Source organism: Stenella coeruleoalba (assembly GCF_951394435.1).
Source record: "Stenella coeruleoalba genome assembly, chromosome: 6".
Taxonomy (NCBI): domain Eukaryota; kingdom Metazoa; phylum Chordata; class Mammalia; order Artiodactyla; family Delphinidae; genus Stenella; species Stenella coeruleoalba.
Genome location: NC_137151.1, coordinates 98,874,403 through 98,900,346, shown reverse-complemented (window position 1 = coordinate 98,900,346; position 25,944 = coordinate 98,874,403). Strand labels below are relative to the sequence as shown.

At 41.8% G+C, this 25,944-nt stretch overlaps 1 protein-coding gene across 3 annotated transcripts in view; it reads left to right on the top strand.

The window, feature by feature from the left end:
• MDH1B (malate dehydrogenase 1B) overlaps positions 1-24,882 on the top strand; it is a 30,364-nt gene extending 5,482 nt beyond the window's left edge. Inside the window, exons 3-11 of one of the 3 annotated variants that reach the window (XM_079924937.1) lie at positions 2,721-2,855; positions 3,048-3,190; positions 5,323-5,819; positions 9,024-9,165; positions 10,511-10,674; positions 13,956-14,095; positions 14,400-14,451; positions 19,354-19,434; positions 23,992-24,882. In XM_079924937.1, coding sequence (XP_079781063.1) covers positions 2,721-2,855; positions 3,048-3,190; positions 5,323-5,819; positions 9,024-9,165; positions 10,511-10,674; positions 13,956-14,095; positions 14,400-14,451; positions 19,354-19,434; positions 23,992-24,002 — 1,365 coding nt within the window. In that variant the 3' untranslated portion in view covers positions 24,003-24,882. Of the gene's footprint in view, positions 1-2,720; positions 2,856-3,047; positions 3,191-5,322; positions 5,820-9,023; positions 9,166-10,510; positions 10,675-13,955; positions 14,096-14,399; positions 14,452-19,353; positions 19,435-23,613; positions 23,954-23,991 lie in introns of those variants that run through there. The other 2 variants (XM_079924936.1, XR_013828820.1) reach the window with 2 other exon arrangements.
• The last annotated feature ends 1,062 nt before the right edge of the window (positions 24,883-25,944 follow it).

The window sequence follows — 25,944 nt, the reverse complement described above, 5'->3', positions numbered from 1 at the left end:
TGACAGGATCTGCTAGTTCACCAGTTGTGCCTTTTGGATCCACATGCTGCATATAATACGTTCACACCATCTGGGAACAGCTCTTCCAGAATTCTGGTTGGCATCTCTCCCCAGGGAAACTTTATAAGAGGAAGTTAAGTGAATAATAGTCTCCGCTGCACATCATTTCAGCACTACACATCGTTCAGCACCATAACTAACTCATCACCTTTCTTCTCTTCTATCCATTGTAGATTCCCCTCACCCTCTGCTGATTCAGGTGACTTATTAGGTGTGGTGGTGACTTACACCTGTATCCTTAGGGGCCTGAGCCCTCGTCTCTATTCCCTTTTCAGGATATGGCTGTTGCACCTGTCCATGTGCTGTCAAAATTAAACAAGGCACTACCAAGGATGCCCCAATGGGTTACCTAGATGCCAACCATTCTTTCCTGCCAACATTGGGTAATAGCTGCCCTACGTGCTCCTGATCAACGGGGCAATTATCCCTTCCATGATGGTAACTCCTCTCCTTACTGGCTGATCTCTTGGCACAGGAGCTCTAAGTGACCATGTGGCAGCCATAGATTAAAGTTTAATGGGACTCTTCCTGATAGAAGCACCCCTCGCCCTGGGTGGGTCACTGGGAGTGATGGTAAGCAGGGTCACTCTTAATTCCATCCTTGGTTCCTGGATTCATGTATTCAACCTATTGGGGCAAAACTCTATTGATTTGTGGTATATATTGCATCCTGAAAGATGGTACCCCATCCTTGCAAGGTATCAGTCTCTAAGCTGGTGCATGCATCTTCAGTGTGTTGTTCCATCCCTCTATCATGCTGCTGGATGTTGCCATATATGATAGGGCCAGTGGGTCCCTGGTTTCATGCCCAATGTCATACATCGTTTACTTTAAAATGGGTTTCTTGGTTCAAAGTGATGTTATGCAGGATCCCATGTTGGTAGGTTAAATATTTTGAAAAGTCTTGAACAGGGTGCTGGCCAAAATCCTACAAGCAATAAAGGCAATTCTTTATCTAGAATATATGTTGATTAAAATCAAGGTGAATCACTGCTCTTTCCAGGGTAGAAGGGGTCCAATGTGATCAGATTGCCACCAAGAGGCTGGTTGTTGTCTTTGAGGGTTAGTGCCATTAACAGGAGGTCTGCGTTGATCTCTGTTAATGGCAGCAGCAATGGCTAGGTCAGCTTTGATGAGTGATAGCTTGTTTTCTCAGACCATTGCATAAGCTCTAACTTTTTCATGTCCCCATTGTGCCTTCAGCTGTCTAAGTTATCTTACTGCTGGGTTGCTTAGTGCTTCTGTCATAATAGACGTTCTCTGGTGGGCACTGCCCCCCCGTCCTCTTTTATTTCAGAATTCTATCATCCCAATTGCCATGGGGCCCAGCTCTATAAGAGCATGTCATTTAACAGCCATGGCCCAGAATTGACAGCCACACCAGGCTTCTCAGTGATGCTGAGACCCCTCTCATCAGTGCATTCCTTGTCACTTTGGTGAATGTAGTGTCCTCCAGGCCCTTCCAGAGAACATAGGTGACCAATAGTTTTCCAGCCTTCCGTCATAGCATATCCACTCTAGCGAGCCCATTTTTTCTAAGCTTTTTCATCCCTTCTTCCATGGTCTTCCATGACAGTTCTGGCATTTCCACTTTATTTCATCCCTTGCTCCGAGCTCTGAAGAGCCATCCTAGCAACATGTTGGACTCTCTTCTGAGGTCTTTGTCAGGGTGTACACTCTTGAATAGCAGAAGAGTGATTCATTTTGAGAAATTCTCTCTTGTCCAGCTTTATGTTCCACTCTTGCTTCAGCACCCTCAGGGTCCAGTCCTGTACATATTCTTCCAGCTCCTGCCAGGACATCACCATGCCCTGCTCGCTGCTGAAGGTCCTTTGAGGTAGAGTCTCTTCTAGATTCCCAGTATTTCACTGGTCAGGCTACGTTGTGACTAGAGAGGCCATGGGGGAAACATCAACGAGGGAAATTCATTTGTAAGGTAGCTTCATGATACATTCCTCCAAAGACAAGAATGTTGCCATGTACTTTACCCATAGAAATGTTGCATTCTGTCTCTATGCAGATATTGTCATTGGAAGGCCTGGTGTACACAGACCAGATAATGATGATTTAAAATTTTTCTAGTAAATATTGTCAGAAATCCCCAGATAATTTTTAGCTCATTAATTCAATCTAAAAAATATAAACTATACTCACATATTTGGAAAGCAATATCAAATTTATATGGCCCTAAGACCAGAGACATCTCATACAGAAGACCATTTGAGTTGAAAAATTCGGCTCCTTTTTTAAGCCAAAACCTTGCACTTCAGGTCTACTCAGGAAAGAGAGCAACATTCAGTACCTTTATTTGGTTGATGAATTCGAAGAATATTCTTTCTTACTTGATTAATTTGTTACTCAACTCATCACTATTTCTATATTTATATTTCTATATTATATTTATAAATATATTTCTATATTTATATTTTATCTATATCTATATTTCTATATTTATATTTTACATCAAATATATTTCTATATTTATATTTCTATATTTATATTTTATATTTACAGTTTAAAGATATCTAAATTTTATTATGTATACACAGAGGTAGTAAAAAAAAAAACACTAGTATTTTAACGTTTGAACTCTAAAGCATTGAATTGAATTCCAAGGCAGATTCAATGTGCGACTTCTCATGGACTCTATCATTCAATAGGAGTGGCTGAAAGAGTTGTGTAAAAAGAATAAGTGGAGTCACAAAAATTCCCCCATCATCTGGAGAGAGCTGTTGGATCGTGGAGGAAAGGGTTTGCTTTTGGGAGGATATAACGAGTTCCTAGAACATGCCCAGGTATACAAATTCAGTTGATTTATCTGTCTAAAACATTATTGTTCTCTCCTATTATTTATATTTTTCCAATGTCTTGCTTTCTAAGGTATTCTCTCAGCTCTCTTTTTACTCTATTTGGGCTTTAAACAAGAACTTTCCATTATAGCCATTGTCAGCTATTCTGGTGTTGATTTTTTCTTTCCCAATATTTAGCTTTACTATGGTGTCACCTCTAGCATGACAACTGAGCTGATGAAGACAGTTGCTCAAGAGAACCTGGGGGCACACATAGAAAAAGAGCTGGAGGAAGAAGCCCTGAAAGGTCTCATCAACCCCTTGCAGGTCTGGATCACCAGGTGGGACCGTCAAATCCCAGGATTCGTGAGGTTGACGTTTTATGTTTAGAAGGACAGTGATGTAGGATTAATTACATGATGGAAGAATATCTGGGTGTCAAGTGTGAGATTGGTGTGTATGTATACGAATATTATAGATATGTAATATATGTGTATGCCTATATATCCCCTAGTGTAGCCCCATGTATGAGTTTTAGACTATATATAGATTCAATGTGTATGTAATATGCATATAATACACATACATACTAAATCTAAGAGCAGCTTTATAGCAAAGGTGTTTACTTTTCATAACCGTCTCCAGCTCTCCTGCCCTCATTCTGTGTGTCTCATGCTGTCTGCTGCTCATACGATCCTGCTCGTCGCCTCACTGTCCTTCCTTCCCTCTCCCTTGTTTCCTTCCTTCCCTCCCCCAGCTTCCTGACTGTTGCCCTCTTCCTCTTTCCCACTTGCTAGAGTTGTCCTCATCCTTAGCTCTTCCGTGTTGCACTCATTCTCTCTAACCTCACCCCCGTCACTCTTACCCCTTCTCACTTTTTCTCATCACTCTCGTTCTCAGTGGTGGGTGGACACATTCGATGATTGTCATTGCTTTCTCTCTCTATCTCTGTGCTCTGTCTCTCTCTTTGTCCTTTTGCTGTCCATCTTGCTCTATCTCTCCCTCCCCCTTTCCTTTCCCCACCTCTCAATCTGTCTCTCACACTGCCCTTCTTACTATCTATGTGTGTATCCTAATATACAGGCTCATCTGAAAAATTATTTGTTATTATGAAAGATTTCAAGTGCAGAAAAGAACTGAGAATGATGTAATAACCGTACATGAACTTTACACTCAGATTTAATAATATTACATCTGCTTTAGAATTTCTTTAATATTTATTTATTTATTTGGCGGCGCTGGGTCTTAGCTGCAGCACGCGGGTCTTTATTTGCGGCATGCGGGCTCCTCCTTGTGGCCTGCGGGACCCAGCTCCCCGACCGGGGATCGAACCCAGGCCCCCTGCATTGGGAGCACAGAGTCCTAACCACTGGACCACCAGGGAAGCCCCTAGATATTTTTAAAGGATTAAAATGGTACAGATGCTCTTGAAAACACCACTGCGCCTCTCTCCAAACCCACTGTGAAAAAATGCCCAGATGCATTTCTAAACTCCCCCTCAGGGGTCATTAGGGCTCTCAGTTATCAGCCAAGCTATAGAGTACTCAAATAGTAGCTGAATTGTGGGTGCAGATACATGATACCTCACCTGTGTTGATCCTAGGCTTCTTTATAAGGATTTGGAAAAATAGACCTTTCTAAAAGATGTCATTACTTTGCAGATAAGGGTACAAAACAGAAAAGAGTTATGGTTAAATGAAACTGATTTCCTTATCTTTTTTTAAAAAGAATATAAACACGTAATTACAGTAACACGTAATTACAGTAATATACAGTAATATGACACAGTTCTTTTAAATTTTGCTTTCTGCCTATTCTATTTAATTTGAAAAGCCTTATAAACAAGTACATTTCTTATTTTGGTATTGTTTTCAGATGGCCAAAGCAAGAAGTTAGCAGTGAGAATTATTTTTTTCTACTTTTGATTTCTAGCCTTAAAAATGTCTGTGCAGCTGTGTATGCCAATTTAATATTTTAAATCACCCTATTAATGCACGTGCAGAAGAATATCTATTAAGAATAAAGCCTGGGGACTTCCCTGGTGGCGCAGTGGTTAAGAATCGACTTGCCAATGCAGAGGACACGGGTTCAAGCCCTGGTCCGGGGAGATCCCACATGCCGCGGGGCAACTAAGCCTGTGCGCCACAACTGCTGAGCCTGCGCTCTAGAGCCCGTGAGCCACAACTTCTGAAGCCCGGTCGCCTAGAGCCCGTGCTCTGCAACAAGAGAAGCCACTGCAATGAGAAGCCCGCACACCACAACGAAGAGGAGCCCCCGCTCGCCGCAACTAGAGAAAGCCCGTGCACAGCAATGAAGACCCAACACAGCCAAAAATAAATAAATTTATTTAAAAAAAAAAAAAGACTTCTATACATGGTTGGTACTTTAAAAAAAAAAAAAAAAAAAAAAAGAATAAAGCCTGAAAAGGAGCAAAAGATTTAACCACTCGTAATCGGCTTTGCATTTTTATTAGTGCATCGGCTCCTGCCTGCTACAACCTAATTCCCATCTTGACAAGTGGTGAAGTGTTTGGACCGCATATGGAAATTAGCATAAACCTATTTGACAACAAGCAGGCAGAAGAGAAACTCACAAGCCTTGTGAAGGAGGCTCAGGACCTGGCGTCGCCCTTCCTGCGGAGTGTGTCCCTCTGCACCCAAGCGGAGGAGGCCTTCCGCCAGGCCCACGTGATCATCTTCCTCGACGACCACGTGGACAAGGAGGTGTACAGTTTGGAAGACTGCATCCGAAGCAGGGCTACTCTGTGCCACCTCTACGGATCCCTGATTGAGAAAAATGCTCATGATTCCGTCAGAATTATTGTGGGAGGAAAAACCTTTGTGAATCTCAAAACGTCTTTGCTTATGAGATACGCCCCAAACTTCGCCCACAATATTATCGCTGTGGCCTTGGGCGTAGAAGGCAAAGCGAAGGCGGAGCTGGCCAGAAAACTGAAAACGACTCCGTCATGTGAGTGAGCTCCCGTTTCCGTGTCTGGTTTTAAACAGCGTGATTTCATTGCAGCTAGGAAGAACACTGTCCCCTCTAAAATCAGTCGGGATATCCGGACTAGAAAGTATGAAGCAGAGGCCAAGAACTTCTGATTGTGTGGTTTCGCTACTGTGCATTTTCTTTCTACTAGCTTTTATGACTAGCTGATCTTTTCCCATCATTCTAAAAATTAAGAAATATTTAAATAAGATTTCTATTTTTCAAGTAGTAATTTGAAACTTAATATTCCTTCCCCCCCCCCGCCCCCCCCCCCCCCCCCCGCCCCCGTCAACCAATGTAATCGGTGTTTTTTAAAAAAATACTCAGGGCTCTGTTAAAGTGACCCCACCCCGCTTCCCACCTGTGTGACTTGGGGCAAATCACTTAACCATGCTGTGCCTCGCTTCCTCACCTGTAAAATGAGGACGTAAATAGCACCTACATCCCAGAATTGATGCAAGGATTTAAAGAGATAATGTTTCTAAAGTGCTTGGAGGAGTGCCCGGATGCAAGGGTAGTAAACTTGTTAAGGTGATTATGCTATCTGATCAGTTCCTGCTTCTAATAATCCTTGTACTTATAGAGGTCAAAATTATAGGAGGATGAGACAGAATCAGAAAATGGATTTTTGTATCTAAAGGGGGAGTGCTGTATCTAAAAATATTTGTCATGTTTGACAGACTTTAGCTATTTGTGCCCTTAGATGGAGCAGGTGCAACGAAGTCCATTTAGAATGCCAGGAAGTGCAAGACATGACATCAAGCAAAATTGGGAAGACAGTGAAATGTGAGCCTAGAATGCTCTCAGTCAGAGCTCTAAGGGACTTCGGTGAGCCCCTAACACATTAGGGCAAAGCCCTAGGACCATAACTTCCGGTATTCTTGCATACAAATCATTAGTGTCTTACCCCCAGGGTCACTGCATACCTCAGCCAGATGGATACTAAAATTATTCGGTAGGAAAACATTTCCTAATCATTTTCTCTCTGTTATCAACCTTATATGTATATGTGTAGATACTGATTTCTCACAAAAGATCTATGATACACTGATGAAAGTGTCAAGAAGAGGCAGTGTTACAAAATTTAAAACAGGGCAGGCACTTTCAACCAGAAAGCTGCTCTCTTGTGGGTCTGGTGGTACCATAACTTCTAAACCCTGCTGTATTCAAAGCCAATAAAAGCACAGGAGCAGCAGAAAAAAGAAAAGTGGAGACAAGTTGGGACAAAAAAGGGAAATGTTAGAGGGGCGGCTGTTAAAGTGGAATTGTCAGTGGAGTAGTAAGGAGGAAGTTGGCAACGACAAAGACAGAGTTAAACAAAGTAACATGAACTAGAAAAACCATCAGGGAGAATTATTCCAGGAGAATTCCAGATGCCAAGAGGGGAGCAGACCTTTTCAGGATATCCCTTGAGTTCAGTTCACACATAAACCTGTTTCTCAGACTATGTACATTGGCTTAGTTGGAACTCTTTCTGTACAAGTGACAGAAAGTCCACTCAAAGCGACCAGAGTCAGAGCTTTTTTTCCACATAACTGAAGAGTGCAGGAGTAGTTCTTATTTGGGGCATAGCCAGATGCTGGGGTTCAAGTGATGAGGTCAAGCCTGGTTTGTGCTCTCACCTGGCTCATCGCTGAGCTCTGTTTTCCTCAGCTTTGATCTGATTCTCGGATAGGCTTTCTCTAAAAAGTGGCAAAACGGCTACCGGCATCATAGCTTAACTACCCCAGTAGAAAAAGAGCATTCTCTCTCGATTCTTTGTATAAAAGTAGCAGAATAATATCTCATTGACTGGGCTTGGAACACATGCCCTTCTCCAAGTCAGTCAGTGTGGCCAGAAATCTGGAATCTAGGTCGGATGCCTATCGATAGACCTGAGGGGTAAGGACAGCTTCACCCAGACCAAATGGACTGAAATTGGGGAAGCGTACCTATTTAAAGAAAAGCCAGTATGCTGTTAAAGAAAAAAAGGAGGAAGAGATGTTAGGACAAAAAAAAAAAAAAAAAAAAGCAGCTGTCCGCTATAATTTTCTCTAGCTTGATTTAAGGCATTTAGAGCTATAAAGGGCCTTAAAGCTTTAAGAAAAATTCTTTTCCCTCCTGCCTGGCTTTGAACACAACTCTGTAAGGGTGTGATACTTGGAGCTGCTGCAGTCATTTTAGGACCATGAGGAGAAGGCCAAGAGAGAGTAACATCTTTGAGCCGCTTAACAAGCCCCAGTGTCACTGCCTACCTCGACTTGTTATCTGAGAAAAGTAAACTCCTTCTAGTTAAGCCAGGTCAGAAGGATATTCTGTTACTTGAAGACAACAGCAATCTTATCTCATACAGAACAGGAAAGAATTTAATCTCCGTAATAGAAAGTGGTATGACCTTTTAAGAGAATTAAGTTTTTAAACAAATAAATAAGTTTATAAATAAATCAATAAAATCCCCTATTTTCACTTCAGATACATTCCCAGAAAATCCACAATTATTAGAGAGAATTATTAGAGAGAATTTCATATATTAGAATCATATGAAATACCAATTCCTATTTCTCTCTACCCCCACCCTCTTCTTTTCCTTGGTAGTATGTATCACGTTGTATAGTAGTTGTTTTCTCACCCACTCCCCTCTACCCCCAGAATATTGCAAGGATTTGGGCTGATTTGTTTTCTTCTGAGCCTCCCACCTAAAAGTGCCTCACACGTACAAGCTAATTCAATATCTCTTCTTTGATTAAGATGTTCCTCGGGGTCCTCTTATTCCAGCACCTTCCATTCTGCAGGAAACGAAATCCACCCAGGGAGTCAAGTGACTTGCCCGAATTTCTATTCCAGTCTAAAATCAGGGACTCTCTGTCAGAATCAAAGCAGATAAAAAATCCTCTTCATGGCAAGCAGAGTGGTGAAGTTAGGACCAGAGCGGGGGTATAATTTTCAGTAGCGCTTTCTTTCAGGGAGCATTTCAGTGTTCCCTGAAGTCAGTCCTATGCTCACACCATCCACGTGCGTTATTAGGAATGTCCAGACTCTGATGATTAAGGAGATGATCCACAGTGTTTGCACATTTTTAGGCAGCATAAACTTAAGTCTGTCTTATAGCAAAAGGACCAATTGTAAAACAAACACACAAACAGAAAGTAGACTACAGTCAATTTTTTATATTACGTTATTTTTTAAAATTTCTTTTCTTCACAGGCATCAAAGATGTGATAATTTGGGGTAATATTAGTGGAAATAACTACGTCGATCTGAGAAAAGCCAAGGTTTACAGATATGAGAGTGCTGTTTGGGGACCTCCTCACTATTCACGCCCTGTTTTAAGCCTGATTTTTGATAGGTACAGTATCTTTTTAAGTGAAGTAGTCTAACAATATTGAATAAACGTGTAATGTTATTATAATCATTTAAAAATCATCTTAGAAATCAGTGTGCAGAAGTAACTGTTCACACTCATCCTCATTTATGCTTTCTATTGAAGAAATGTAGAGAATTCCACAGAATTTCAACTAGTCTGTCCCCACACCCAATTTATTTGATTTTGGAATTTTGAATTTTTATATTTCAGTTTATCCTTAAAGTGGCTCACAGATTCCATTAATGTTATCACTAAAGCAAACATATGTAAAGTGAATCTTATTTAATGTAAAGACCTCTGTCCAAGTTGAAATTAGTTGAAAAAGCTTCGAGAGTAAGGAATTATAATGGTGAGCAGGCCCAGGCCATGCTGGGTGTTGGGTTCCAGGAAAGGCAGAATTGAGACATGGTAAGGGGCACCACCTCTGGAGCCAAGCCACCTGGGTTGGAATTCTCATTCAGCCACTCATTAGCTGTGTGACTTTAGAGAAGTTACTTAACGTCTCTGTGCCTCGGTTTTTCCATCTGCCAAGTGGAAATGGTAACAGAGTGCAGGTCTTATAGGGTCATTGGGAAGATGAAATGGGTTAAGACAGGCAAAGCACTTAGAAACTGTGCCTGTCACAGTCAACACCACCATTACGAAAAGGGCATGGAAGGAGGAAGGGGGAGGAAAGCCTTTGTAACAAGTTTCGAAACTTTGCAGCACTTTCCCAGTGGTAGCATGTCCTTTCCATCACCCCTTTCTTCCCTTTCCTTCCTTTACCCACACCTAGAAATTGTGTCCCTGGACTCATTGTCTTGCATTGCTGCGTGGGTGTGGGCAGCATCTCCTGGAGCTGTATCGTGCCGGCTTAGCAAGGGCAGCTGTTTCATGCTTTTTCTAGTCCAGCTGGACTGTCCCCCGAGTTTAAACTTCAGATTAGAAAACTTAATTATTTCCTTAGTTCTCAATGTGACTAATTCAACATTTCATGATACTATTTTATTTAAAATGAAGGATACCACTGGTTCCAAGATAGCCTCTATGGAGAATAAATTCTTTGTGATGAAATTAATTGTTCTTGCAGCCTTTGGCCACTTTTCTGTGTTCCATATTTATGGTATCAAGTTTTTAGTGTGAAACTTTAGGACTCCTTTCTGCTCTGTTTCATTACTTTTCAGTTGACTCTTTATGGGATTAAAGAAGCTTGAAGAAGGGGCACAGGAAGTCATATTTCTGTTTTGTGGAGGTGATTTCTTGTACTCAGATCCATTGACCCAGGGAACATTCTTATTCATTCCTATTCCCTCCTCCATTGTAAAATTGTTTCTTTCTCTCCTTACAGTGAGTGGGTAAACAGAGAATTTGTGGAAAGTCTTAAAAAGTTCACCGCCACAGGAAGACAATTTGGGGGCATCTTAGCTGCACACAGTATAGCCACTACGTTGAAATACTGGTACCATGGCTCACCCCCTGGGGAGATTGTGTCTTTAGGGGTACTGAGTGAAGGTAAATCTGGGTTTTTCATATCTTACGATATTTTAAAACCTCCATGTATGCCTTGTGCTCCTACTTCTGTGTCCTTACCTAGACAGGCTCCTACCTCTTTTTTTTTTTTTTTTAAATGGTACAGTTACTTTTTAATTTTATTTATTTATTTATTTACTTTTGGCTGTGTTGGGTCTTCGTTTCTGTGCGAGGGCTTTCTCTAGTTGTGGCAAACGGGGGCCACTCTTCATCGCGGTGCGTGGGCCCCTCACCATCGCGGCCTCTCTTGTTGCGGAGCACAGGCTCCAGACGCGCAGGCTTAGTAGTTGTGGCTCACGGGCCTAGTTGCTCCGCGGCATGTGGGATCTTCCCAGACCGGGGCACGAACCCGTGTCCCCTGCATTAGCAGGCTGATTCTCAACCACTGCGCCACCAGGGAAGCCCGCTCCTACCTCTTTAAAGGCTCTGTGAGCTCTCCGGCTTTTCACAATTCCACAATCATTCATTCATGCCTGCATTCCTTCAGTTATCCATTCAACAGTGCAACAGTATTTTGTGTGCATGCACTGGGAACACACATAGGGAGTAGGCCCGGCTTTTGCCTTTCAGGAAGCTCGCAGCACAGTAAAGGAGAGCCACATACATAAATGAAATAATTCTGTTAAGTTTTTCTCACTGTATCCCTACTGAGGAAGGGAAAGCAAGGTCAGTTTTCAGCAGGCAGCAGGAAGAATCAGGACCTGCATCATAAAGGAAGTGACCTTCAGGAAGTCTCACCTGCAAGCTTGAGTAGTTGTTTACCTGACAGACAAGTATGGGAAGAACATCTGGGCACAGGAGCTGTAGGAGCAAAGACACAGACCCACGATACAAAGGGCACAGCAAGACCCAGATCTCAGAGTACCAGGCAGCAGCCGGAATGTGGAAAGCTTGCTCTCCATCCACAAATACTGTGGATATATTTTTATATCCTTAGTATTTTAATCCGCTAAAAGCTATTCAGAGCACTTCTACTATTTATTGAAAAATAGGAAAGAGAGAATAGCTGATGCTCTGTGCACTGAAGACCTAAAGCATGTCTTCCCTTTGTGCTTTACATTCTCCCTGAACAAGCCCATCCACTCCCATCTCAGCCTTGCTGCTGAGCCCTACCTTGTCAGACATTGCCACCTGGATGTCATGCTGTCACTTCAAACCAACACACACCAAACTGAACCTGTTGTCATGCTCCCCAGTCTGATCCACCTCTTGTATCCTTTATGTTATTAATGGAACCACGATCCTTCCCATTGTTTCAGTGACTATGGTGCAGCTCACGGAAATCTCCCTAAGCCCCCCAAGTCAGAATTAATCTCTGTCTCTCCTCTGTACTCACATAGCATTTGTTCCTCTATCAGAGAGCGTATCACAGCCTGCCTTTATGGATGGGGTGGTTAGTTGCATATGCCCTCTGCATTAGAGTTCACCCACCCTGAGGGCAGGGCTTTGGCTGGGTCTACTTGTTGCTCCTTCATGGGTAGACTCTCAGTGTGTCTCGTTCAATTAAAGTTAATGTGCACGAACATCTGCAAGTGTGAGTTCAAATCACTGTGTTACCTTTTTAATGAAATAGACACCTAAAACCTCATCTTTATCTGTCAAAGTTTAATTAGGGAATTCCCTGGCTGTCCAGTGGTTAGTATTCCCCACTTCTACTGTTCGATTCCTGGTCAGGGAACTAAGATCCTGCAAGCCACGCGGTGCAGCCAAAAAAAAGTTGAATTAATCTCTGTAGGAATTCATCAATAAGCAGTTCAGTGTTGGGGGCAAGTGAGGTGAAGAGCAAGTGATCATTGTGTCCCTGAAATGGTAACACATATGCAGACCCTCATCCGTTGTTCACTCATAAGGCTGGCTCTCAAATAGAGAGTGAACAGAGGGCCTGGGACATCCTCTACGGAAAAGTCTTTTAGATCCTGGTTTCTTGACTCTCCTCAATATTTTGCCCTAGTGACAACATTTTTTTTTTAATTGAAATATAGTTGATTGACAATGTCATGTTAGTTTCAGGTGTACAGTTCAGTGATTCAGTTATATATACATATTCTTTTTCAGATTCTTTTCCCTTATAGGTTATTAAAAAATATTAAGTATAGTTCCCTGTGTTATACAGTAGGTCCTTGTTGGTTATTTATTTTACGTATTTTAGAGTATATATGTTAATCCCGTCCTCCTAATTTAGCCCCCCCTTTCCCTTTGGTAACCGTGAGTTTTCTATGTGCGTCTATTTCTGTTTCATAAATAAGTTCATCTGTATCTTTTTTTTTCAGATTCCACATATAAGTGATATCATATGGTATTTGTCTTTGTCTTATTTCACTTAGTATGATAATCTCTAGGTCCATCTATGTTGCTGCAAGTGGCATTATTTCATTCTTTTTTATGGCTGAGTAATATTCCATTGTATAAAAGTAACACGTTCTTTATCCGTTCATCTGTCGATGGACATTTAGGTTGCTTCCACGTCTTGGTTATTGTAAATAGTGCTACAGTGAATATTGGGGTGCATATATCTTTTCAAATTAGAATTTTCTTCAGCTATATGCCCAGGAGTGGGATTGCAGGATCATATGGTAACTGTTTTTTGTTTTTTAAGGAACCTCCATACTGACAACATTTTTGATGACTAGAATGGCAAGAATAATTTTCTTACTTGATTGAGACACAAAAAACGGGAGACATTTTATCTGAAGGTTGCTCAGTTAGTAATAAGCATTATCCATTTTTTTTATTTGGAGCACATTTCAACTGGGAACTAGGAACTGTGAGATCACCGACTTTCCTTTCCCACTGCCTGCCCCTTGGCTCTGTGACTGCAGCAGTAGGCTGGAAGAGCAAAGGCAAGATTGGACACATGCTCGGGCTCAGGGGCTACCTAGGGGGACAAGGAAAAGCCAAGGAAGCAGACAAAAGGAATCCAGACAAGGTGGAAGAGAAGGACTGCATTAGTTCCCAAGGCAGAGGCAGGGCATCTGTCCCCCAGCAGGGACAAAAGGGATAAAGACGGAACAATGGTTCTTCCTTCTGAGAGAAACACAGAAGGGCAAGTTGTCAGAACTTGGAGAGGTGCTCAATAAATACTTCTCTAGTAAGTGTTTCAATCTTCCCTGGGGAGGAATTTGCAGGAATTCCTCCATTATCATTAAATCCACCATTATCATTAAAAAGCATGTACCACGTCTGTCCTTATCTACAGTGTTACCAGGAAGGTTTATTTATCTGAGTGCTTTCGTTTTGCTTTGCTTTGTGTTTGCTCCCTGCAGGCCAGTTTGGTATTCCTGAAGGGATTGTCTTTTCTATGCCTGTGAAATTTGAGAATGGAACTTGGGTGGTTCTTACAGATCTCGAAGATATTGAAATAAGTGAAAAAATAATGACCAGAATGACAAGTGATCTAATTCAGGTAATGTCAGAATAGCTCCGAGGGAACTGACTTCAATAATAGCCTGAAGCCGATTGCCCTAGATCAAGGCATACACTGATTTTCTGTGGGTTCGATTTGCCTCTTATTCCTAAGAACAATAAGGAGGCAATAAAGGTTTGAAGAAATCAGCAGAAGAACACTCCTCATTTGGTTGTGTAATATCTAGTATGTTAAAAACAGTTGTTGGTTACTTAAACATCAAGAATCAAAGTGTTTTTCTCTTAAAGAATGATCGTTAGTAATTGTGGTCATTTAATTCTCTGATTACAAAATTTTTCCACAGGAGAAACTTGTTGCACTTGGAGAGTTGATAAATTTTCAGCCGTATCAATCAGGTAATCTTTTAGATACGATGTTTCACTGGGCTGCTATTAAAAGAGTCTTAAAATATATGTTAAAATGGAATCACTATTTAATATAAATAAGTATAATTCATATTTCATCACTTTTAAGGTAACTTATTGACAAAATAAACTACCAGGTTTAGTGTGTCCTTTGAAATAAAGTTTCTTAAAAGAATGCTAAAGAAATCACATCCTAAAGACACTATTGCCTTATAAAGTTTATGTATACCATATGTATTAGTTTCCTAGGGCTGCCATAACAAATTACCACAAACTGGGTGGGTTAAAACAACAGAAATTTATTGTCTCCTAGTCCTGGAGGCCAGAAGACCTAAATCAATGTGTCAGCAAGGCCGTGTTCCCTCTGAAGGCTCTAGGGAAGAATCCCTTCCGTGCCTCTTCTAGCTTCTGGTGGCAGTGATTGGCATTCTTGCCTTGTAGCTGCTTCATTCCAGTCTCAGCCACGGTCCTCACAAGTCTGTCTTCCCTCTGGGTGTGTCTATGTTGCCAAATCTCTCTCTCTTTACAAGAACACCAGTAATTGCATTGGGGCCCACCTTAAGCCAGTCTGACCCCATCCTAACTTGATTATATCTGCTAAAACTAATTTCAAGTAAGGTCACATTTACTGAGACCAGGGAGCAGGACTTCAACATTTTTGGGGGGGACACAATACAACCCACAACACTACAGTTACTTTTAGGTAACTTTAAAAAAATAAATTTCAATAAGCTTGTTTTTCCTATTGGTATTTTCTCTAATTGTAAACTTACAAGGAAGTGGTCTCATCTTTCTTTCTTTTGTCTTAAAGAAAATCTCATCTGAAATATGAAAATACAAACATAAATAAATTAATTCACTTACAGAAAGGCACTCAAGTGCCTTTTGAGAGCCCAACATCCCTTCCATGTACCGGTGTTTATGGAGCGTCAACTGTAAGCCAGTGCTAAGAGCTAGAAATATGGGGGTGGTGAAGATAGACCTGTTCTTGCCTTTTGAAACCTACAGTCCATCAGGGGATTGTAATTTACACAAATGTCTGCAGCTGTGGTGAGTCTTAGGCACGAGAAGTACAGGGTGCTGTGCTATGAGAACTTATACCTGGGGATGTGAGCAAAGACCTTGAGGCAGGAAATCATGTCACCTTGTTTGAAAAACCACCAAAGCCTAATGTGGCCAAAGCCTAATGAGATGAAGCTGAGAGAGACATGAAGGGTAGATGAGAGTTGCAGAGGCTTCTGGATGGAGAATGACCCAATCGGGTTGTGATTAGTTTGGAAAATAAATTGGAACAAGGCTAGACTGTTTGCAGGGAGACCAGTATCAGGAGGGTAGCAGAGTGACACAAGGAAGCGGTGATTACAGCTGAGGCTGGAGGCTGTCGAATTTTGAGAGATATTTAGGAGGTGGAATTATCAAAGACTTGATGACGGACTGGCTCTGGGGAATGTCAGAGGACTCAGACTTCATTTGCTTGAGCAATGGGGTGGGTTTACCAATATGGGAAATAATAGTAGAGGAAATTATCTGAGAAAGACAGAGAGAGAGAGAGAGTGTGTGTGTGTTTGCCTATGCGTGTGTCTGTTGGGTGGCAGAGGACGGGTGCACTGCCAGAGTAGAAGAAGGATTAGTTTAGTTTCTTACATTTTGATTCTGAAATACCTACAGGATATCTCAAATGGATACATTACATAGAGAACTGCATACTTTCTGGAGCTCAGCAAGATCCGGACTGCAGTTAGTCAAATTGGGAGTTGTTGCCTATAAATAGGAATGAGGCCATGAGCATGATGGAGATTGGAGAGAGCAGGGGTACCTGGAGGAACTTAGCCTTTAATGGTTAAGTAGAACAGGAACAGCTGACAGAGGACTGTGAAAAAGGAGTGATCAGTCAGGACAGCCCCTGAAATCTGACACCATGGAAGACCTAAAGGCGGAGAGTGTTTCAGGAATGAGGGCTGGTCTACACTGTCAGATGCTACGAGGAGGTCAAATAAAATGAGGCCTGAAAAGTACCCAATGGATGTAGGACACAGAGGTCATTTGTGACTTTGATTAGAGCAATTTTGTGGAATGAGGAAGGCAGAAGTGAGACCAGAGTGGGAGGGGAGGACCCCAGCTCCCTGTGGAGCTGGGGTGCTTAGTGCTGCGGGCCTGAGGAACATGCTGGGCGCTGAGAACAGTGAGAAGGGCCCCATCAGGATTTTCACACAATAGACGGGCTTGTGTGAATAGAAGGGATACAAGGCTTGTATCCAAGTCATGAGAGGAAAGGAGACATTAGCTAAGGTGGGGATAAATGGGAAGGTTGGTTCATTCAGAGAGAGCAACAAGGTGTACAAAGGTAAAGACATAAGGCAGAACTTTCTGTGAACCGCCAATTCATTTTATCTGGAAAATAAAATTTGAAGTGAGAAATGTCAGGAGGTGGAGAGGTTACTTATCTTGTTAAAACCAGTGAAGGATTTTAGGCAGGGGAGGGACAGGAGCAAGTTCAAATTTTGAAATGATCATTCTGTTCTTAATGAGAAGAATGAATTGGATGGGAGAGACCAAAAGTAGTAAGACCAATCTTTTTGCAGGTAGAGAAATGATGAGGGCCCTAACCAAGAAGTGGCCATGAAGATGTAGAGAAGGGGCTAGATTTGAAGATAGAAAGTTGACAGAACTTGACCAATCTGAGATAGAGGCTAAGAGAGAGCTCCGGAGGGTCAAGTATGTCCCAATGTTTTTGGCATCTCGACATATGGTGGTGTCATGCCCTAAGACAGCAGTTCCCAAACCATCAGCCACAAATGGGTTGGGGGTGTGGAGCTAATGGTCCCCTTAGCTCCACAGACTGAGTATGGGGCAGCTGGAGTCTCCAGGCTGGTTACCTCTATTGTCCTTGACATTTGCTGTGTGTGCTAAGTCATGAAAATGATTGGGAAGCTGTGGGCAAGGTAAGGAGTATAGAAGGAGCAGATTTTCAAGAGGAATTTATGTCCAGTGGGTGAGGGACACATATCTCTGGAAGCCAGCAGAGAGATTTGGGCTGGAGATGAGGCTACGCAGTCATCAGCAACTAGGTGGTAGTTTTTTAGAAGAAGCTGATTACCATGGTGATCCTGTGGGGAAGGGCCTGAGTGGCTGAGGAAGGAAGACTGCTTCACTGCATGGTCTCTCGTGGCTTTTGAATTTCATTCCAGGTGCATGTTTGACACATTCAAAAATATAAATAAGTGGAGAGATAGATATCTGGATGGATGGGTGTTAACGTTTAACTACCATTGGAGAGTGAGAGGGTGAAGATGGAGGGGCGGGAAGAGAAAGATCATCAAGACAGCAGTAGAAAACAAGCTTCAGAGCACAGGGTCAGCTTCACACAGGAAGCGTCTCTGCTGCTGAGACCTAAGAGAAGGGAAGAGGTGATGGATGGGATGCAGGGAATTATGTCGGATGGGGGGATTCAGAACAAAATGGGCAGCAAGGCCAGGTCCCAAAGATTAAAATCTAGGGGAAGGGCTAGGGTTATAAGGGAAGAGGTGAAGATTTGAAATAATTTGTTAAGAGGAAAGGAAAGAAGAAAAATGGAAAAAGCCAGATTTTTTTTTCCAGAGCTGAAGGCTCAGTGAAATTTAGAGACCGTGAAATTTGTAGTAACTCCGATGTACAGTTGCGTGATTCCCTGCAAAGGTGCTCGGCTGCCTGGATGCAGGAGAGGAAACCTAGATGTATGACCTGTAGTAAGCCCTGAAATATTAGAGTACTGCCACCCCTGCAATTAGAATAAATGCAATTAGAATAAAACTAACACTGTACAGTATTCCAACAAAATTCTGAGTATTTCCATGATGACTTCATTTGGAATATCAAATTTTTTTCCCAAAGTTTTTATTGTTCTCATATTTTTTTGTGTCCTTGTTTTACTGGTGCCCTAAATGAGTGCTGAGGTGATTTGCTCGTTGGCTTTGAATATGGGAATGGAAAATGAGTACAGTTTTGTTACTTTACTTAGCATTTGGGAAGGAAGCAGGTGAGGCAGTGAAGATGAGGACAATTGCAAGGAAGCCGATGAAGTGATGGACTGCAGGGGTCTCCACTGGACAAGGAAGGACGTAATAAGTAGAAATAAAATTTAAAAGCCCCAGGCAGGGGTGATGTTGAAAATATTTAACCATCAGTATGGCGCGGATGACAACCAATAAAAGCAGTTGCTGCCTCTCAGAATGGATTCACTGAAAAGAAGCTGGCAGGGGACAGAGGACTGCCCTTGGTCAGACCCAAGAGGCTTTAGTGAGGTCACAGCACCAGCACTGGGAGGAAGGGCAGAGCGTGGGGTTTGGGAATTGAGAGCCGGTTGTGGCTGGTGGTCAAGTCACCAGGCGTGGGCCAAACCAAACAAAGCCCCAAGGCAGCATGGAGGTGGAGCGGGTGGGCACAGAAGTCCAATGACCAGTTGGTTTTACCTTGAATTATTCTCAGCATTTAAGGCCCTCTCCTCCTGCCTAGCAGACTAGAGTTGCAAACTCCTCTTATGATAATGAGCTGTAAGGCAGTCACTCTAAATTTGACTCCATTGACTGGTAGGTAGTCCTAAATTTCCCATAACACTTGCACTGTACATGGTTTTGTGAAAGAAAATGACCTGATTTTATGCTGTGTTTTATTAACAAAAGTCAAGGTATATATATATATATATATATATATATATATATATTCATTCATTGATCTTAACTCTGTCACCATTGGACCTCGCCCAAAACACTGTTCCAGAGATTCCAAGCTCAGAGCGTTGAAAATAATCAGAACTTTGTAGAGTTTGGAGATCTCTGCTTATTACCATATCAATGAGATGATTCATGTATGAGGTTTGTTTAATCTTTTCAATTAATTTAATTTCCTGACTTTCAGAAACCGACTTAGCCAAAGAAGATGAAAAGACCACCTTACCTACCACAAATGACAACCGGGAACATTGGAAAGTCTCAGATGGTAGGTATATCACTTGAAAAAAAAAAGTACCCTTTGTATCCAAGGCTTAATACTAAACTTCAAAGAAAGGAGTTTGATCATTTATTAGCCATAAAAAATGAGAGTTAAGTCTTTCATCACCTTCATCCTATATTCAAAAAAGAAAAATCATTGTTAAAAATCTATTGAAATCTTTGAAGGAAGGTACCAGACATTCACTCAGCACCTTCTAGATGCTGGTCACTGTGAGAGACACCGGGGCCCACAGTAAGGGAGTTGTGGCCACACAATCACATCTGGGGGAAAGGAGTCATGAGAATATGAGAAAGTAAATGTGAAGACACACAATAAATTAAAAAGCTTGATGAAACAGGGCAAGGTAGTACACAAGGAAAGAAAGTATATGATCTAGAAACTCACAAGGAAAGAAAAGATCCTTGTGATGTATGAAGGGAAAACTTTAATAATATCTGGAAATCTAGTTGAGACTTAAGATGGCTAAAAATAATCCAATAGCATGTATTTATTTATTCAGAAGCTGTGCTGGTTCAGTCACACAAGATGAAAAAATTCTAGAGATCTGCTGTACAATGATGTGCGTATGGTTAACAGTTCTGTACTCTAGATGTAAAATTGTGTGAAGAAGGTAGATTTCATGTTATATGTTTTTACCACCATTGAAAGAAGAAACTGTGAGAGGTGCTAGGGACATAAACATACATTGAACGTTGTCCTTGCCCTCAAAGTGCTCACCGTCTAGCGTGGGTGACTGCAAAGCAAAGCGAAAACTACCTTATGGAGAGGTAAGTGTTATGATAGAGGGTATAGTGGGACCACATAGGGGGTCTCCTGACATAGAGAGTGTTAGGAAAGGCTTTCGGGAAGAGATGAAATGGAAGCTGAGTCTAGGAGGAGTAGGAATTACTCATGTAATTTGGTGAAGAGGAGGTGTGCAAGAGGGGCAGGTAGGGAAGAGGTTGTGAAAGGTGTCCCACCAGAAGGAAAAACAGGGGCAAAGCAGGCATTTCAGGGGATCAAGCCAAGGCCAGAAGTGTGAACCAGAGGCAGCATCAAGTTATATTCAGAAGATGATAAGTAGGGCAGCTGGGCTAGAGTAGGGGATCCAAAAAGGATGAAGAAAGCTGGAAAAGGTAGGTAGAGGCCATCCGTTGTTTGGCTGAATAGTTGTTGGAGGGCTCAGCAACATAGCTGGTGGCTGGACAGAACATGAAATCGACGGGGGCTCGCTTAGCGAACTAACCTAGCTTCATCACTGACCCTCCGGAAGATGCTCAAGCAGCCCAAGTCACCGTCCAGAAGAGCGTGGTGAATTCAGTTCCAGCCAGAATACATATCGTTAAGAGGCCCAGTCAGACAGTGTATCTGGGTACCTGGGTGGCAGCACCATTATTCTAGTCGGCCCAGCTGGTGATAAGCAACACTCATGGGAAGGAGGGAGGGCACTATGGCCCCCGTGAGAGAACTGAGAAAAAGCTCTACGGTCTCTCATGAAGGGGATGACCGGCAGCTTCCCAGGATGGAGGAAGAAAAGCCAGATTGTCGAGTATGTATTCCCAAGTCTTTGCAACAGAGCGATTTAAGTTGGTCATTCAAATTTTAAGGCTCTTAGGCTTAACTAATTCATAATCTTAAAGAAATTTAGTGGTAATTAAGTGAAGAAAATGGGGTTGATTTCAGGTTGTTGTGAGGGCTGTTTATTCAATGAGCACTGGAATCAAATATAACGAGATACAGTGCTTTCCATATTGTGGGTTCGGTGAGTTGTGAAAAAAATTTAGTGGGTCATGAAATGGATTTAATAACTGGCGTTTTTCCTTGAACGAGAATAAAATTGATGCTAAAAGGGTAAGTAAGGAGAGCAGATTTTTTTTTCCAATGAATGAGAATAGGATAGAAAGAAAAAGATAAGTATTAGAAAAGATAAGAGAAGGATAAGAATAGAATAGAAAAGGGTGAGTATTTCGTTCATTTAACTTTTTGTTTCATTATATGCACACAAGTGAAGGTACTGGACTGGAATGTAAAATGTATTTTTTTTTTTACACTGGGTTTTGGTCAACAAAGTTTGAAAAGCACTCACAAAGAACATCTCATGGGCTGTTAGTTATATTCTAAACCACCATGTTTTATCTAATATTAATTTCAGAATATAAAACTTTGTTTTCTGGTCTAATGCCAGATGATGAAAAAGATCTAATTTTGTCAGATGGTATGTCTGTCAAGTGATGAGCAATCTGCGTGGTGCTAATGGTCGTGACACACATTGTCCAGTCTTAGAGAATGACCCTGTGGTCAGAGAACACAGTCCAGCAACCGAAGTAACTTTGAAATAACTCTGTTTCTTTTATTCATAAACACTTTGAAGGAGGGATAAAAGATGGAAGCAAATTTTTTTTTAATGCTGAAATTGCTTCCATGTCATACTCACCTCAAACTCTCCCCAATAAGTTCAGCTCCAGCCTCTATGTCTCATCCTTCTCACCTTTTCTTCTCAGTCCTTCGTTACAAAGCTCAAAATAGCTGACACGGCAAATCAGGATCCTCCTCAGAATGTGGGTGAAAGGAAGACCCTGACAAGTCCAAGTTAGAATTCTCTTTAACAGGGAAAACCTGGGAATTTTTATACATGCATACATATATGTATCTTGTATATATTTGTATATAGGCTTATATATTTTCTAAATCTGCCTATACGACCTGTATATCTAGAAGATAATAATAATCTAGTCTGTTTCCATCTTTACTACTTCTTTACTTAAAACTCTGTGTACAGGAGGGAGCTGGCAAACACTGAAACATTGCCAGTGATTTATCTTGTGGGGACCAAGGTTTCACAGGGAAGTTGGTAGAAAGATGCTACACTGAGCCGTTTGGCTAGACACCCGTTTGCCCCGGACAGTGGCTTATCCATGATGCCATATAGAAGTGATCTGGCATCTTGCAACTTTCAAAGAGGACAAGGCATTCAGAGAAACTTGGAGTGGAAGGAAAAAGGAAAAAATGAAAATAACTGCAAAACTCAATGTCCTTTAAATACTAAAAAAACTCAGTTCTTTTAATTCTCTATATACTGCAGTAGATTTTTTAGATCTGATTCCTCAAACCAGCTCTGAAAAGTCACAAAGTCAAGAACACACACATGGTAGCTGGTAGACAAACATTAATGTTAAAAGGTGGTCTTTCGGGCTTCCCTGGTGGCACAGTGGTTGAGACTCCGCCTGCCGATGCAGGGGACATTGGTTCGTGCCCCGGTCCGGGAAGATCCCACATGCCGTGGAGCGCCTGGGCCCGTGAGCCATGGCCACTGAGCCTGCGCATCCAGAGCCTGTGCTCCGCGACGGGAGAGGCCACAGCAGTGAGAGGCCCGCGTGCCGCCAAAAAAAAAAAAAAAAGGTGGACTTTCCTTTTATAAATGGAACTGGGTAGAAGAGGTCAAGTGTCCCTGTGATATGATTCTTCTCAAACCCTCCGTGTTCCCACATCCCCAGAAATTCAGCCATGTTTGCTGATTCTCTAGAGCTTAGCTTCCTACTTTTATATTTGACAGTGACAACCGAATCCTCCCCTCAGAATGAGTAAGTGAGGAAATGGACACAAATATATCTGCAGGTCCAGATTTTCAAAGATCGTAATTGAGTTGTCATGATATTTTATGCAAACAAGGCAGATGTAGGTTTCTTTGTGGTTGACCAGTCAGGATATTCACCCATGGCTTCACACTTTCATTTAAATATCCAATAAGATTAACAGATCCATTGCACCTTCCAGTCTGAAAATGTGCAGTGTGACGGGCTTTGGCGTGGGGTTAGCTATGGGGAATTAGAATTGGTGCACGGAGGAAAAGTAGGGCCAAAAGAGGAAACGGAACTGACAATATAGCTGCTAAAAAATTTCAAAATGAGAAGCAAAGGAGCCAAGAGAGATGGCACATAGACATAGATTAAGGTCAGGAAAGCGGCCAGAATTTCGTTTTGATATGAAACTGTCTAATGATGATCATGTGGTTTGATTCCCCTCATAGGATCCTTCTCACACATGCACTCCCTCAGCTATTGAATCAGATTGAATACAGGAATCCAGTAAACAGAAGGAAAAGGATAGCCAAAGAAAAGCTAATAAAAACATGTTACTAACATATTTTTAAAATAGTTACATCGTTTCATTTCCTTCCTTTTACAGATTCTGAAGACAAAACTATGGAAGAGTAGCAGATCAAATTAGATCAACTATAAAATTATTTGGTAGTGTAATAAATAGGGAAAGACCCATGAATGTCTGTATTTAGAGAAGAATAATTCGAAAGGTTTACTTCAGTCTTGGATAATATTATGTGAGACAATTAAATAACAGTGACAGCACACACACAAAAAGTCAGAGTTCAGTCATTTTCTGTTACTTGTATCCATTTATATGTTTGCTTATTATTGCACTCTCTCTAAATAGTTTGGTGTTAACTGCTGCTTTTAAAACTACACTAAAATAAAATAGAAAAAAAGAATTGTCAGTCATTGCATCCTTGCCCACACATCCTTCTGAGAGAACCTGTTTCTCCCGCAGGCCATACCTAAGACATGGGCCTAGGTGGCCATGTTTGCTCAGATGTCCTTACCACCTTGACCTCAGCTGATTGGGCCAGAATGGATACACCTGACTCAAGGAGACCAATCAGAGTTTTCTCTTGCTCTCTCAAAAGATCTGAACTGAGAAAAAATGAGTAAGTTTGTGTCTGAGTGATGGTAATTGTAGCGAACAAGAGAAGGCCACCAAGTTCTGCCTGTGAGGTCTTCAGAGCCCGTCAGGTTTACCGCCTTCATAAGAACCGGCTGTGTATTGCTTTTCCTTGGATTTGCTTTTAGTTTAGTCTATATTGAGTAGATTTCTGTTTCTTGACACCATATGTAGCCTGAGTAAATGGAATTTTAAAAGAAAAGCGTAATATTTTACCTTATAATTGCATGGTTTAAGAAGAAAATTACAGTATTTTATTAAAGTAGTAGGAGTCATACCCATCTGCTCATATATTTCGAGCTAATAAGACCGTTTACAAAGGCCAGTTAGGAACTTTTGAAAGACCAGGAGTGATGTTAAAAATTGCTGATACCTGTGTTTCTCTGTAGTTTTTTTTTTTTTTTTTAATAATTCTTTATTTTATTTATTTATTTTTGGCTGTGTTGGGTCTTCGTTTCTGTGTGAGGGCTTTCTCCAGTTGCGGCAAGCGGGGGCCACACTTCATCGCGGTGTGCGGGCCTCTCACTATCGCGGCCTCTCTTGTTGCAGAGCACAGGCTCCAGACACACAGGCTCAGTAGTTGTGGCTCACGGGCCTAGTTGCTCCGTGGCATGTGGGATCTTCCCGGACCAGAGCTTGAACCCTTGTCCCCTGCATTGGCAGGTGGATTCTCAACCACTGCGCCATCAGGGGAGTCCCTCTCTGTAGTTTTAAATGGTGTTTCAGGTACAAGTTACTTTCTGAAAATTCAGGGAGCTTTCAGATGCTTCTGCATTGCTTCTATACCATCATAATAAAATGGATGATTTTAAAACCATGACTAACTTTGGCTTATTTCCGAAGTCAGCACCTCATTTATTATGAAGAAAACTTAAGGACTTCAGGTGAGGTTTTGTGCCCTAATCCTACCACTTCCTCTGCCCCTTCTTGTGGGTTTCTCAACCAAAGGGGTGAGACCACAAAGAACAGTAACTGGAGGGGAAATCCCCTGGTGCTCTACAACACACAGTGGGGCATGTGGCAGTTGCCCGTCAGCACACAGGGCTTCTTCACGGTAAAATTGAACTCGATTAGAACGTGTGACTCAGACTAAGAAAGTCGAGCAAAGCTTCCGGTTCCATTCCCCTGGAGTCAGCTATGCCCATCAGTTATCAGCCAGAACCAAGAGGAAAAGTCTGAACAGAGAATACAACCATGAACACAATCACCTTTCAATCCAGTAGCCCTGCCCTTTAGTGAGACTCTTCCCAGTGGGTGTCAAGCCCTGACCAATCAGATAATCGCTGCTTCTCCAATAGCTGGACATCTAGGAAGGGGTTAGAGAGAGACATGGGCAGAGTTTCTCCTCTCTGGGGACACTGTAGGAAATATTCAGCCCCATCCCCAGTAGGCTGTACTTCCCAGTATGAATCTGAACAATCGCTTGTTTGAACCACTATGGGATGACTAGGATGGTCCAGGATAGACTCCCATAGGAGAAGAGAACAAAGTGATTTTAACCACTATACCTACTACCATACATTTGTCCAAAATTAATACAAGATATGGAATTATATGTGCTTGCTATTTGTTGAAAAATAATGAGGGTGCCATTTCAAAAATAATATCTTTCAGATAATTACTATTTTGTTTTTGTTTGTTTGTTCATTTTTCAGCTGATGCACTAGCTCTCACACTAGCTTATTATTTGTAATGACCCAACTTGGGAAATCTCAAGTCTGGTCTTCCCATTAGGAGTAACTTTAATGTGAGATTATTAAAAAATAATTTCTCCATGTTATT